At 37.6% G+C, this 16,047-nt stretch overlaps 1 protein-coding gene across 4 annotated transcripts in view; it reads left to right on the top strand.

Annotated features, from left to right (window-relative positions):
• Positions 1-16,047, top strand: part of LOC144202694 (contactin-4-like) — a 99,919-nt gene that overhangs the window by 31,445 nt on the left and 52,427 nt on the right. For 3 of the 4 annotated variants that reach the window (XM_077725585.1, XM_077725582.1, XM_077725583.1), the window contains 2 exons: positions 356-415; positions 11,466-11,602. In XM_077725585.1, coding sequence (XP_077581711.1) covers positions 11,548-11,602 — 55 coding nt within the window. In that variant the 5' untranslated portion in view covers positions 356-415; positions 11,466-11,547. Of the gene's footprint in view, positions 1-355; positions 416-3,792; positions 4,213-11,465; positions 11,603-16,047 lie in introns of those variants that run through there. The other variant, XM_077725584.1, reaches the window with a different exon arrangement.

Raw genomic sequence — 16,047 nt, 5'->3', positions numbered from 1 at the left:
CCGCCTCTTTTCTCTATTTTCTACTAAGAACCCGAGGGCTTGGATGGTTTCATGATGGAAAATGCCAGCACAAATGTTACTTGCTGATTGTGCCAATACCACTACCTGGAGTGCACACCAATTACTCGTCCGATACACTCTCTTCCACAGTGAATGGTTCAGGATCGGTTCAAGGGAAGGTCAATCAATTTAAAATAATGACGAACCACCAGGAGATTGTTCCTGTCTGTGTTTTCTTTTTTTTTTTTAACAGATCTTAAAATATTTGGGGCTTCAAATTTTTACTTTCATTTTTTTTCATTGAGAAAAATCACTGTGAAAAATGTGTTTAATAGTTTTTTTTTCTGTTTCTCAGTATTTTGGAAGTGCTTGCTTTAAGAAACTAACACACTGAGGAAAAGTTGAGCAGCCAAAGGTAAGTTAATCAATCCAGTTTATTCAGCATTAAAGTCGTATTTGCTTTTTGGAACTTTTAGCAAAAATTGTTGCTGACCACATATTGTGAGCAAAGAATTCAAACCTGTATTGCTTTGCGCTCCCATCTGTTTGTTATTTAACAAGGAAGATTATAGTCTGATAACTGTTCTGTGAAAGAAAATATTAGTCGTGCTTACAGGCAAAAATAGCTTTTGAACAGTGCCTTTCTGGTCAAAGCAGAATAAAAATACAGGCAGGACAATGTTGTTGTCCATATGCGTACTGTATTCATCACACAATTTGTGAGGGAATACATCAGAAAGAGTAAACTGGTTAGAGCAAGTAGTGTCCCTTTTGTATGTAAATTTTCTTGGCCACAATCTTTGTCTTTGTTTAACTGTTGCCCAAAAGGCAAAGAAAAGTATACATCGTAATGGCTACAAAAGGGTATGTCACCCTATAAAACAAGTAAGTTGCTAATTACTTTTTCAGAAACTAATTTTCTGCTTTGTGGCACATCCCATAAAGCTAGGTCCTTCTGTTGCAACAGGGGATGGATAGAGATTTAACTGTCTTTACTGTTTATAGCCTCACAGTGGCCTTTGCATATGCTGGGTAGCTTCAAAGAAAGGGTAATCCTTCTTGGGTTATTTAACACATCTCTATCTAAAAATCTATAAGCACAACACAGAATTCTTTACTTTTTTGTCATATTCATCCATCATTTTATCTGAAACCCAAATGTATTCAATACACAACCTAAAACAAAAGAATTGAAGTTGCTGGTCCCATACTTTAAATATATAGAGAAAGTCACCCAATGGTTTATACGATGTAGATACATTTTTCGCTCTTGATGCAGGATCACTAAACTGAAGAATTGCATCTACGTTCTGTACATCAAACTCCAATATTGAGTGCCCTTGAGGTTAAACACGAATGCTTATTCTAATTCAACAAAGTACTTCACCTTCTTGCTCTTTGAATGTTCTGTGTTGTTGTCTTGTTATATTGCCCAAACTCAGCACTGCAGCAGTGAACATAAAAGTGACAGTAATGCTGAAATGAGCTTTAAAATGCTGAAGCATGGTTCTTCCACTTGCTTGCACTCCTATAATTTTGATCCAAACGCAGGGAGTTGGCAACATGATGACAGGTGCATTAGATGATTTTAAAAACATGTTACAGAGCTAAGGGGTATGTTTAAAGCAACATGTCTAAAAGCCATCGTAGATTTTGACAAATATGCACAGTATAATTAGACAGACGAATATCCATAGGAATTAGGTCTTTAAAAAACTGTTCAGGACAGCTTTTTATCTGGTTGTTTGGGCCCTTTCTGTGAAACTACCCTTACTGATGAATGGCTGTAGAAGCATTGACTTAATTATGACTGTACAGGAAATACAGTCCATCCGTTGTAATGATCCACGCAGCCATCGATAAAAAGGCTTGATAAACGCAGGCTTCCTGAGCCAGGATGGATAAATACGGCCTGAGTAATGAGAGCCAACTTGCCTAGGATGATGTCTCTGCTCTATATGTCATATGCAACTGTGTGATTTCGTGGGGTAGACTTTAAATCCCTAATATCTGCTATTCCTTTTGGAGCATACTCAATAGCTTTTCTTTGTAACTGAAAACAATAGAGATTCCAGAGAGAGCGTAATGAGAAATTACATTTTCAGTGACTTGGTTTTATCAGGAAAAACTCCTGAGCTCACTGTGTGAAAAGCTCAATTGCACTGAATTATACATATTGTCTTGTGGGATTTGATTCTTATTGGCCTGATACATGAATTAATTCATAAAATACATTTCTCAATTTCATTGAATCCTCTACAGCACCTATTAGTTGTCATTAATCTTGATCACAGCTGTGAAAAAAATATTTAAATAAAAAACTTCCTTTTTAAATTCTAGAAGCCAATTGCTGATAAAATGTGACAAGCTCAACTAAATCTGAAATGAGCAGACACAAAATCTAAACACACACACACACACATCTTAGACAGTCGCAGGCTCCACCCCTCCCTTCGCTTCAAAAAGATGTCTAAGTGATCATCTTTCCTGTGGGATGGCCTTCATGCTATTATGACAGCAGTTGATATAGAGCGAAGGGCCAGAATCAAATGTAGATATATAATACTGTCAGTGCATGGAAAATGTTTTGAGTCCTCAAGGATTAGTTGGGTTTTCTGCTTGTTTCTTGACATGCTTGTGGCATGAAGTCTAAGCAACAAGTAATCTGCTTTCAATGAGAAGATCAACCTGGTTTGGCACTGATGTTACTTGACAAATCTCATAGCAGGTATTTCTTTCCAAGACAATGTACTGCATTCACAGTGTAAAAAAAAAAAAAGCAGAACTGTGACGGCATATTCTTCATAGGGGTACATTTTCATCATTTAGTATTTCTTGACTTGCAGAATGGAATTTTTAATTACTGATATATTTGTAATGCAATTTTAAATCTCATCAAGAATATTTGGTCTGTGACTAAGCCGTCAATGGTCTGTGTTTGAAGGCTTTAATTAGTATTTGGAATAGTATTTGAAACAAATATTCTTTTATTAATATGCTCACCGAACAGTGGTCACAATTTATAATATTGACATTCAACCATCACTTTAGTTTCTATCGACTCTATAGTCTGATTCTATAGTATAGAGCTATCCAATTACACTACAGCCAAACAAACCAAATATCACCCGACTCTTCCGACACCCAAGCTTATCCTCGACTCTTAATATTCTGAAATTAGAAACCCCAGTTTGCATTCAATTAATTTTAAAAATATAAACAAATTTTGGCTCTTTGTGTCTAACTTGTTCTCTACCCCTGGCGTAGTGGTTCATAGTCTGGAAATTAATAAAATCGGCAATTCAGCACTAAATTGATACCAGTCTTTGCAACACATTTTCAGCACTTATTAAAGGTTCATTTATTATTCATCTTTTGATATTATCCCATGCTGGAGTATATTTAAGCTGACTTTGGGGCAGATGTGGAACAAACCTGTAGCTGGTTTCCAACCAATCACAAGTTACAATGAGAAACGCATTCAGCCTCTCATATTTAATGTATATTTGAAAGCAAATGATTCAATATTTTCCAGGACCAGTAATTGTACATTTAAATTGGACTAAAATCAACGTAAGTTGTGCATGTGTCTGCATAGTGCTTTAAAAAAAGATCATAAGTGGTTTGAGCCTCACCCTTTTCTTTCCTATAATAACGCTACAGTCTGAAAGTATTCCACGACCAACTCGCGCTGCATCCCGACATCAACAAGGGGAAGGGGGGCTGGGGCTGAGGGTGGGGGCTGCGAGGGAGGTGTGTGAGAAGGAGGGGCTGGAGGCTGTTCCGCTTGGATGGCCGGCACATGAGAGGTTGGTCCGGAGAGACTCAACAGACAGGGCTCTTTCTTTCTCCCTCAATCCACTTGGCTCCATCATTGCGCCCCACTCCTTTGCTTTCCTCCTCGGGAGGTCGACCTCGGTGAATCGAGCAGTGAAGACGAGCGAGACTTGACTTTTGCGGGCAGTAGAAAGAACCGTCAACTCAGCCACTGGGAGACCCTGACAGAGAGGGAGCTGTGGGATGGAGACACAGTAGTACTGCCGCCCCCAGCCGCGCATCCTCCTCAAATGTTGCGCACACGCTGAAGAAAGAGGAACAATACTGCACTCAAGACACAGGAACATTGTGATACTCGTTAACATGCCTCTCTAGTGATCGAATAGGGATTTAATAGTGGCTGTCAATTTCCTGTGTGATATTTGCACAAAGCAGGTTAGTGAAACCTTTTTTTCCCAAATTATGATATCCGTGTTGTGATCAACTGCAGCAGGACATGGTCCCAATTTATGTGGAAAATATGTTAAATAAAAGATCTAGAACTCTTAAAAGGTGGAGGATTGCATATATAATTGCCGTATCTGAATTCCAGTGGTTGCTCGTGTGATAGATGCCCGTCCACTTTATTCAAAAGATATCATGTTGGAAGTTTAAATAAAGTCATCTGCATCCAGTGCAGATGTTTTGTAATCCTCGCCCGTGGACCCTCTTTATTATAATCCCTGTAGATTTTCAGATTGTATTTGTAAGGCTGTTGAATGACTACCTACTGCAACCAGCCTGCAGACTGCAAACAGTGGGATTACAAAGAGCTCAATTTGAGTGATGATATCAATCCTGGGCGGTGTGAGTTCAGATGTCACCTATCCCTGAAAAGTGGAGCTTTAACCCCCCCTCTTTAGTGATCATTGCTTGAGTGAAAATGTACAGTTTTGGAAGGAAGAATGAGAGATTTGAGCCAGGGGATAGTATTTTTTTTAAGTGTTTTTAAGATCACAGGTACCTCGCCCTTTTTACAATTTGCAGAAAGTACACGTGTTGGACAAAATAACAAAACTGTTCCATACAAATAGAGCAAAGCATCCAAAAATGATCATTGATTATACCTGAATGATTTGCCTATTAGAATTTCTTGATACGCTGATAGTCTTTAAAAAAAATATGGTTGACAGACAGACTGCAGTAACTCTTCAATCTGTTGCATCAACTCATTGAAACAGAATGGAATAATATAATTGGCATAAATATATTTGTGGTTAACACAATTTAGACAGCTTTGGGGGGGAAAATAATAATTCTCAGTCATTCATTCAAATATCAGTGCGAATATTTCTTTTTGGGGCAGGTCTATGTAATGTTTTGCCACCCATCCTAGTTGTACCACACCTAAAGACCATTCACCTGGTTCCAGTCCTCCTATGTACTGAATGATGATGAACATATTCGAAAAGAGAGACATTGCTGGATGAAATGATTAATTAATTTTCCATGCAACAAAAGGAACATGCCTACCAAGCACAGATCAAACCCCTAATTTGAATAAGCACCAATTTATAAAATATCAATTACACCTGTTTCGTTAAATAAATCATTGCATATTCAACATGTTTTCCAAAGTTTTAAATATTAACTACTAACATCCTGATATGCCCTCTAAAGAATTGCATGCAAGTGTATTTGCAAGGTAATGTCTTATGTGATCATGAATGATGGGTAGAAAAGGGATTGAAAGAATTTCCATTTTTAAAATGGGTGCATTACAAAATATAAAACAGTGTTGACATTGAAAGAGCTCACCTTAAGTGACAAGGTCCAATATGAGCCCGTGTGACATGATCTGGAGACAATGTTCACCTTAACAAAAGCATTACTTTTTTATTTGCAGCTGGGGAATAGAATTAAATAAGCCAAATGTCTGTGCTTTGTTAAATAGGAGTTGAAATTTGTCCAAATTTGCATATTGAAACTAAACTGGCTGCCGGTCACTTGTCAACTATTCACACGTTCTCACTACAATTGAGTAAGAATTATACTCGCCACCAGTTGCTGACAGACATATCCCATTTTAGGTAACGGGGGACAAAGAATTGTTGTTGTCGAGAACAGGTACATCCTGCACCGAATTTATATTTCTGCACAGGGAAAATTGCGATACTTAAGAATTGCCACAAAAGATGTCTTCACTCTACTTGTATATGTTGTGGAATATGTAGAACAGCAGAAAGATCAGAGCGAGTCAAATTTCCATTCTTATGAACTTTTATTCATAAAGCTTCATAAAATTGGATTTGTTTTTGTTTTTAAATAATTGAAATATCTTTTGTGAAATACTTGATTTGGCAGATATTCACTAAAAGTATTTTTCCAACATCTTCTGGATACATTAAGTTGGAGACATCTGATTTAGAATGTTAAGTTTCTTTAGACAGTATCTGTTTATTAAAAATCCAACCATTTAAAAAGGACAATTTTCCAGCCATTTATCAAGTCCCATTGGCTTTGTGGATGCCCCATTTGTACACTGGTTGAGATGCTTCATTGGTTTAACAGGCATTTGGTTACTGCACATTTTAGTCTTGTAATCTTCACAGATTGTCTGAGGCCATAAAGTTTTTAATTTCTGCATTTTTTCCACACTATCTGTCCTTCTGAATTGCTTTAAATGAGTACTAAAATTCCCACAGCAACATACTTCAGAAGAGGATTTTGGTTCTGAAACTGCTGAATTAATCATTTCACTTCTGTAAGCAGTGCAAACATTTTAATACATCAGCAGACATGTTCCATGATTTTAGTTTATTATGTGATGTACTATGTTTATTCTTTAGCCAAGGACTCTCTGAAATAGTTGTCAAGGGCTGTAAGTCTACTTTATATTAACGATGGTGTCTCCAAATGCTTGCATACTATTTTTGTCTTGTGCAAAAAAATATTTAAATATTATGGTTTATTATATTGCCTAGTGCACAGAAAAAAATGCAAAACATGTACTCTTGAAGTGAAAATAATTTGCTTCTCCAAAACTTGTTTTTGAATCAGTTTGCCTGTTTTGGTCAGCATGGAATTACCTTGAAATCCTGGAACCGCTGTTCTTCACAAGATTGAAAAGAGAGGATGCCATGCCACTGTGAGGGAAAAAATATCACAAAGGACTATATATCTTTGATATATATTGCTATGCAGGAGTTTTATACTGGACTAACGCGCTACAAACTGTGAGTGAGGGTCAAGCAAAAATAGAAAAGCACTGGACAGGATCATTGGACCTTGCTGTGCAATTGAAGTGTAGTGGAAGTTGCTGTATCATTTCTAAATACCTGTAGAAACAGAGAGTAAGGGTCAGCCAAGGTAATTTGCAGTATGAGAGTTGGTTAGAACAGTTGGGATGTGGCCTCACACAAAGCAACTAAGTGCCTTGAGTGTGTGTCCACCGACACTTGCAAGTTAACTGATAACATGGTGCGTTCAGAATGAAAATAACACACGTCTTAGATTTGCTGTGCAGGCAGAATGCGGATTCAGGATACAACCCCACAGAGCCAACAGAGACGATGTATATCAGCACTCAGACCAACTGCAGTGAGCACACACTACCCATGGACACCTGGTACCAGGCACTGAGTGTGAGAGGAGGAGGCGCTAAACCCCCGCAGCAAACCCCAGGTTTCTTAGCATTCATGCTGATGGTATAAAAATATATGCACTCATGTGAAGGGTAGGTCATGGTAAAAATGTAAAACCAACATCAAATTTGGACAAAGGCAGGAATCTAATATTTTAAAATCATTTAGAGTTAGGACTGAAAGATATTGTCAAAAAAAAAACGACTTTACAATTTTTGGGCAATATAATGCAATGTTCAAAATTGAAGTTGTTTTTTTTTGTTCGATCTTCACGAGTGGGAATGGCGCCAGCTAAGACAGGGCTCTTCCTACAAAAGGATGCCGAAATTGAAACATACATTTGCGGCAAACACGTCTATCCAAGATCAAAGAATCACTTAACGTGCAGCTGTCACCACTCGTTTATGTTACAGGCAGTCTTAAGAAGTTGTTTGTCGGCAGAGAGAGAGAGCAAGAGAGATGGAAAGAGAATAAACTGCTCAGTAAGCAGATATGTCTTTCGAACACTGACCTATACTAATGAAAGCTTCACACGTCCTGCGATGTACGTCGCAGTTCAAACGGGACATGGTTCATGCCCTGATGCATGACAATACATTTGGGATTTGAACAAGTCTCTCAATGGAGGATTTGTACGCAGAAATATGGAATACCGTAGAGTAGAAGACTAGGTGAAGTTGTGTGTGCAGAGAAGGTAGCTGGCATGTGGCGCCAGAAGAAAGGTCTTCTTTTTTGTGATTAAGGAGTAACTTTGGCTGTAGCAAGGTTTTAAGTATTCTGGAGCCTCGTCAGATACACTACTAGAACCAATTTGAGACTGGGAATATCGCTGCATAAGAGTTATAGTAAGCATGTAATATGACTTGGATTAATGAAGGCTATGCTTTGAAGATGCGAAGGAATGGAGCTCTGGCACTAGGGAGTGAAACACAGAGTAATTTTAATACATAGATTCACTGTCAGAGACTGAAAACTGAAAGATTTCCCCAAAAGAGGAAAATACTCGACCTAAATGTCATGTGTGAGTCATTGACTATCTTTCTAATGTCAGGTAGGTTGCGGGCTGACCTGGTGGATGCTGAGCCTCGTTGTTTTCTCATCCTATTGATTTGAACCCTAGAAATTTGTAGTCCAAACAGGTTTGTATTTTGTTATTAAAATGGCAAAGTTATTTGCAGAGGTTGATAGTTTTCCTTTATTCAGCAGACTTTGAGGGTCATGATGACAAACATTGTCTCTACTCAACCTGCACACTGCAAGCTTAAGGGAATGTCTGGCACTGCAAGCTTAAGGGAATGTCTGGCAGCTGCCAGGCACGAATAATATGCAGCAAAGTAATTTCCATCCTCACATTTTCACTTCACATTGACTGACAATTTTTCAGATTGCGTCTTATAGAGAAAAAAAATATACACGCTTGTCTGCACACAGTGCTAAAAGAGATATCTCCAACTATAATGCAACTAATGTTTTAGACAATATTCTCCTACATTACTATTATAGCATTTAATGCAAAAAAATGGTCTAACCAAATTTTCAAAGATTTCTTTTACCAAGAGAGATATTTATTTCCTCACTCCTCATTCACTATAAACCTCTTGTTTGTTTGTTTTTTTCACACTGAAAGTTTGCTCCATTGCTTCTATGATTACGTTTTTAGTCTGTCTTTTCTTGCTTTTGATTGACAAGATTATTCAGCATAGCTGCAGCATAAAATGTTATTTTCTTCAATTGGCATGCTAAATTGAATCATTATCCATGATAGGGGAGGCATATAATGGATTTTGTTTTCACTTTCGCATGAATTTAGAAGTTCACTACTTTGTCAAAATATCCCAACAATACTCAATACATACGGTCAGCATTACTTACTGTGGTCAAATTGGGCCAATTTAGAGTCAGATTTGTCTGATGATTGCGCCATCTTGCCCTACATAGTGTTGTGCCAACAACATGCCTGGCTTTTGATCTTGACTTTCACCACATGTTAGCTGTTCCCGGGTCCAGCTGCTCTTTCTCCACTGCCCTATTTGCCTTTAAGTTTTAGTGTATCACACAAAACAATTATGAGGGCCTGCATAGGCAGTCTAAAAAGGATGCAAGGCTATTTGAGCCATATCTAAAATGTCTCTTTTAGATGTGCCCCACCTTTCACCAAGGGTGGTTAATCCACTATATGTTCATACAGTGCATGTGCTTCATGGACTGTGGTTGGGATCAAGGTCCAGAGCTTCAGATCAGCATGCTCCTTAAGTCTTACACCCTTATCCATACCACACTAAGATGTCATTCAGTTCCTCCTGTTTCTGTTAGTGCAGGCCATTGTCCACCACTTGGTCCATTGTGGCCTCACTCTGAAGTAGTGAGTGCCCAATCACTTCGCTCACCCATCTTGATTCAACTCAGTTTTCATTTATATAGAATTTTGCTGCAACAAAGTCCTCCAAAAAATATTCTACACAAACATAAGACAGTTGTACATATGGTCACCTAAGCTGAGACAACAGGCAGGGCTTTAGAGATTGAACAGTTCAAGATAGAATTGGAAGACAAAATGCAAGATCTCAAAATGAATTCTCAAGTGCACAGGCAGCCACTGAAGGAGGACAGAACAAGAATAATGTGTTTTTTCTTATGCGTTCCAGTTCAGAGGCAAGCGGTAGTAGTTTGGAATAAGTGGATCGAGTTTTGGAAGGTTGAATCCAAAGTAAAGTGCATCATAATAATTCAAACAAGATGTCATAAAGGTCTGGGAAATGACTTAATTACTTATTATTTTTCTAATTACAGGCAATTTAAAAAATAAATGTTGGATTTAGATTCCATTACACCCATACTTAATGGTATGCCTAACTTCATATGCTTATTTAAAAAAAGAGATTTTGGTTTTATTTCATACAACTACCTTATCATTCACATTTTACAAAATGTTCTGTACCTAATGAATGAAATGAACATCAGTTCACAATGTTAGACTTTAATTGGGGAACTAAAGAGTCATTATTAGGCTAGGCCTACAGCTTTGTGCTTTTATCAGACATTCTTTAATATGCACAAGAATGCTTTCTAGGAGTAAGTCACAGCCCTGCACCAAAAATGTACCAACGTTACTTCCGACAAGCCTCTTAATGATGTATGAAGATAAAAGGCATCCTTTCTAGAGGTGGATAGAGGTTTGAGCTAGAAGGTACAGAATACATAATTAATGGTTTCCGCCACATTCAAATAGTTTCTAGTATTTTCGGAGTGCAATGCGCTTTTTGCCTTTGTTTCTGTGATTTTTATTTCATCAACTCTGGCTTTCTTGTTGAGTGAGATAATGCATTTTTTTATTATATTTATTATGATCATTTTCTTTTTAGTTTGTAACCTTTTTTTTTGTTGTAGTCCAGAGGTGGGAAAACCGGTCCTCGAGGGCCACGGTGGGGGCAAGTTTTTGTTCCAACCGGTCCAACACAATGAGGTTTCTGCTGAAACAAGAAGCACCTGACTACAATCCACTGATTCACTTCTAAGATACCAGATTGCCTTTTATAGATTGGAACGGAAACCCACACCCACTGCGTCCCTTTCTGTAATAGTTTTCCCACCCCTGTTCTAGTCTATAATCTCATCTGTTGCAAAACTCAATATTACATCTAGGCATAATTAGGCATTGCGCATGATTTCCCCCCCATGCACGATGCTGAGAAGGATGTTCACATCCAACTCATCATTTAGACTTTAATGACATTTTTGCTTTAAGATTTAATAATGCCAGGAGAAAACCACCAAAGGATATTTCAAATCCATTACCAATATCAATTGCAAGAAAAGTGACGAATGCATTCAATTTTTAACAAAATGAATTATACGCAAATCAATAAATGAAACAAAGTTGAGAGGCAGAGAACAAATGCAGTACATTGATGGACTAATAATGTGCTTTATCAGATGTGCCTAGCGTATGAACAAGAATTCACTCATTGGTGGTGTGCTTTATTATCTGATGCACCTTTGAGACGGAAAAATATGATGATGTATATTATAAAGTTATCAATGACACGTGTCTCTTTTGTCTTTTAGATTGAAAGCACCAAGCAGTTCAAATTGGGTTCCATACATTTGTGACTGGATGTGAGACAGCCTTGACCCTTAAAATTTGAAGATGATGTTACTATGGAAACTACTGGTGCTGCAGTCACTCATGAGGTGCCTTGCAGGTAAATTCTCATTAACAACTTTTCATGCATTCCAAAGCTGTCCTCATGAATTATATGATTAAGGATTAATTCTTTATGCGTTATCATAAATGTTGTTTCATTTCATTTCATTTTAAATTATTTCTGCTTCATCTTCAAGTGAGACATCAAGAGTCAATCTGATAATGATCACAACTCGATAGGAAATATTTTACAATAATGTAAGGCAGTTTTCCATCATCATTTCACCTTGGAGAAAGATATATGTAAAAAGATTGAGATGTCATTGAGTTTACTGCGATAAATGCTACATATGGATACGTCATATACTTTGTCAATCGATATTAAATCAAAATGTTTCCTACATGTCTCCACTAAATAACTAAAACTGTCCTTCTAATATCTTGGAAGACAGTGTATTAGATCAAGACTAGAACAAGTTTCCGGTACATTCTGGCTGTACATACAGTATAAACAAATTGCACAATATCACAATACATACAAAGCAAGTACACAAGGCTTTTTTTTTTTTTTTTCTGCCTCATTGTGAAAGTACTTGTGCCTTTTGAGACTTCTCATCAGCTGCAAGCTTTAAAAAAATCCTTTTGACTAAAATAAAATTCCCCCTCCCTTGCATAAAAGAATATTTGGTCTATTTTAAGTGTTATTGTTTTGAGCTACATGACAAACTTAAGTACTTTTGACATTTTGACATTGTACAAGAAGATTATTCTTGTGTTAATCCATTTTATCAGTTTGTTACAAAACAGAGTCTGTATTTTTCTGCTAAGGCTCCCATATGCTACCAAAGATAGCTGAACATTGACTTGTGGGAAAAGGAATATTCTATGTTGTGCTGGCCTGAAATGTGGCACCTATTTGCTGGAAAAAATAGATATAAGGATTTTTTGTTCTTGTTTTTTGTTGTTTTGTTTTCGGGAAAGATTAAGCAGTACTGTGAATTAGTGGTTTGGACTACCTTGCTGTTATAAGATTGTAGGTTATAATATCAGCTCATGCCCTCCTGTGAAGAGATTGTTTGCATAGGTCAGGGGTTCCGCAACCGATTCCGCAAAGGGCCGCAGTGGGTCCTGGTGTTTGATACAACTGATCCAAGTGCCGACAGTTTAACCAATGGGGTCTCTCTCAAATAAGCAGCTCCTGACTGCATTCAACTGATTATACTTGCAAATGTATCCTTGTGTTCAGTTTGAATGAAAACCTGAACCCACAGGTTGGACACCCCTGGCATGGGTTTTTTCACGAGTACTCAGGGATTCTACCTCGTCCAAAAGCACATGGTTAAGTGTGCCACAGGAACCACAAATGTTTGTCTAATAAGCGCCAGTGCTGACATTGTGTAATTATATGAAGTGCATGGGTGTTGCTCTGATTCAAACAGAACAATTAGAAGGTAAAATAAAATTGATTGTTCGTCTCAGTTTTGAGAGTCAGTGTTGAGCAAGTCAATGGTGAGGAAAGCTTACAAAGAAAGCAAATTTAGGGTGAACTTGTTATGTTAGCTGCAAATATTGAGGCAGCAGCAATTTTGAGGCTAAAAAGTACTAACACAGTTGCAATGGTTGTTGATGAGTTGGGCTGAGCCAACGTGGCCATCCCTGAGCCAATGCATCAATGTGCACAGCCCCCTGTGGTAAGAACACGGGGGACTGAGTAAAAGGAATTATTGCCGCTTCGGGACAGAGAAACCACCAGGATGCCAGTAGCCTGTTAAATGTGGTGTTGCCAGAACTCCCAGGCGCACTACCGAGACACTACGTGGGTAAGCCTCACGCAAGAATGGGAAAGAGGTCAGAATTGACATCCACTCGCTTTTATTAAGGAGCATGAAATGTTTGTTTCCTATGCAGTGAAACAACATATAGTCCATCATCCACTTTCAAGCATGCTTATCTTTGTCAGGCTTGCAGTGAGCTGGAGCCTTTCACAGCTGAATTGTTCGCCTGTATGCTGTAGGGACGACATTGCGTTATCGTTGTTGATCTCTGTAAATTTCAAACACCTAGCTGTTATTTCAGCTCAGACCAACAAGGTTTAATAGGATTTAAATCAGGGCTCATTGATGGTAATGTCAGAAATCTAAATGTTAATCTAAAATGTTGAGTTTCTTTGGTGGTGTTAACTGTGTTATTGGCCAATATTCTTATGTAAGACCCTGTGCCCAGGCTTGTTGCCAGTAGGCAGCACTTTTTTTTTTATTTTATTTTATTTTTTGGGCCAGATACAACAATGTAGCTTCAAAACATAAAGCCTTCTCAATGATTCACTTTAGGTACAGTGCATATTTCAAGTGAACATTATAGGTTTAACTGAGGTACAACAAAGTGACCAATTAATAGAACAATCTCTCCGAAGCTTTGTGTTCTGTAAACATGCAGCTTTGCTAATTCATAAAAAAAGAAAATGCAGAAGCATGCAGAATTACAACCCAGAAAACAATGTTGAAACAAATTAGCCTTGACAGAAGCCAGGATGCATATTAGTTTAAGTTGAAGAAAGACATTATGGCACATTATTATTTAGTCTCTCTTCTATAATAATATTTACTCTGTCAACATTTTTTTGTGGTGATTTAACTATAAAGTCACTCCAAAAGCTGTAAAACTCTAAAATGGTTATGTGACAGAAGGATTTTTTTTAACTCTTTATTTAAAGGACGTGATGCAAATCTAAGCCCCAGTCAGTCCACTACCAGATTGCAAAAACAACAAATTAAGGTCCATAAATATTTTATAAATTGCAGAAACACTTTCATTCACCCCTCTGTCGGAAACATTTTAGTAGATTATGAATGAAGATGATGTTTATCTCTTCAAAATGAAGCACTCATGACGTGTCAGCATCGTCATGTTCGCTGCCCATGAAGGGCATTTTTTAGGTTGACGTACATGTCAGATCGTCTGATATGTCAAGGTCTCCTCCCATGTCAGTGCCCTGATCTCTTCGGGCCATTTTACAGTGACAGGATGAGCATTGACCTCTGTCATTCCACCGGGTGAACAGCCCGTAGCGAGCATGCCAGTGTCAGGCCACCTGAGCCATGCTGCCAGCCGGGCAAACGCTATGGCCTACAATCCTGCAAAGCATTTGGTAATAAATGCTCCAAACTGGCCCATCTGTTCCATTTTGTTAAGTGCTCTATATAAATACAAAATATATTTATTAATATGATTACAAAAATACATTTCCTTAATCTGAGCAATCTGATTCTAATGGATTTGGTTGCTTTAAGTTTATGCTCAACTGCTTCTCTGAAATAGTGAATGAAAGAAAAGATGGGTTAATGCAAGAACTGCTCTTTAAAGTAGAAACTATACTGCAATGTATTTTAATGTACTCCTACTCTCTAAAAGATGACACTCTACTACTTTTAGCAAAGTAGTCCAGTATAATGATACAGTGGCATGAAAATGTTGATCATAGGGTGCCCAATGTGCATATTGGAAGCTTTTGTATGCTGAAATAAATTCCCAAAAGGCCTTCCTTTCAAGCATAGAATGGCATGAATAGGTTTAGGAACCATTTTTATCCTGAAACCTTTCACCTGTATTATGTTATATTGCACATATTGAATGTCCCTCTGCTTTAGCAAGGCCACCATAACAATCAAATCACATTTAATCCAACCACATCAAAAAGGAAAGTCAGATTTAGATGTGCTTAAGTGTTGACTGTTACTGCTACCCTAGACCCGAGCTGAATTAAATAAAGAGAGACTGTAAAAGGTACATTCACAACGGATGCCAAATTGTGCTGGGAAGAAGTATGAAAAAAATGGGACATTCTTTTGTTCAAAAGCATGAATAAGGACAAAGTCACCAAATTAGCTCAAAATAGACATCTTATATGCATCACATTTTCATTTTAAAAGGCAACAAAGAACAGAGGAGAGAGATGTGGAACATTTCAGCAACTCAATAGTATATATAGTTGTCTGTTTCACTCACCGCTTGGTTTTTGCTTTAATTGTTTTCTTGCCTCGCGAGTGCCAGTGTGGTTTAGTAGATGTAGTAAAATACTTGCTTAAAAATAACTTATTTGATTCTGCATCAATGGATGTGACTAGTCTATTGTTTTGCTTGATGAGTTGTTACAATAAACAGTTACTTTGGGGCACTAATAAAAATGAAACAAACAAAAAAATGAAAACATGCCTAAGCCATTAACTGAATGTGACTTTCAATTATATACATTATATCACAAACGAGTTCTTCGCAAACCATTGGAAGTCAGTACCTTTCAAAATCAAGGATTGCCTGTGCAATAATAAAATAAAGAATATACTAGATTGAGAATTTTTCCAAGTTGAATCTATTAATTATACTGGCCATATTAAATAAGTCCTCAGCATTTAACCCCACCTCCCCTCATCCTAATAATGCATTCATTAAGTTTGGCATCTCCTTGATGGCAGCATTAGTAAGACCTCAGGTTTTGGTCCTAAA

Source organism: Stigmatopora nigra, chromosome 10 (assembly GCF_051989575.1).
Source record: "Stigmatopora nigra isolate UIUO_SnigA chromosome 10, RoL_Snig_1.1, whole genome shotgun sequence".
NCBI classification, from domain to species: domain Eukaryota; kingdom Metazoa; phylum Chordata; class Actinopteri; order Syngnathiformes; family Syngnathidae; genus Stigmatopora; species Stigmatopora nigra.
Note: the sequence above shows the minus strand (reverse complement) of the source record. Positions and strands in the feature narration are given on the sequence as shown.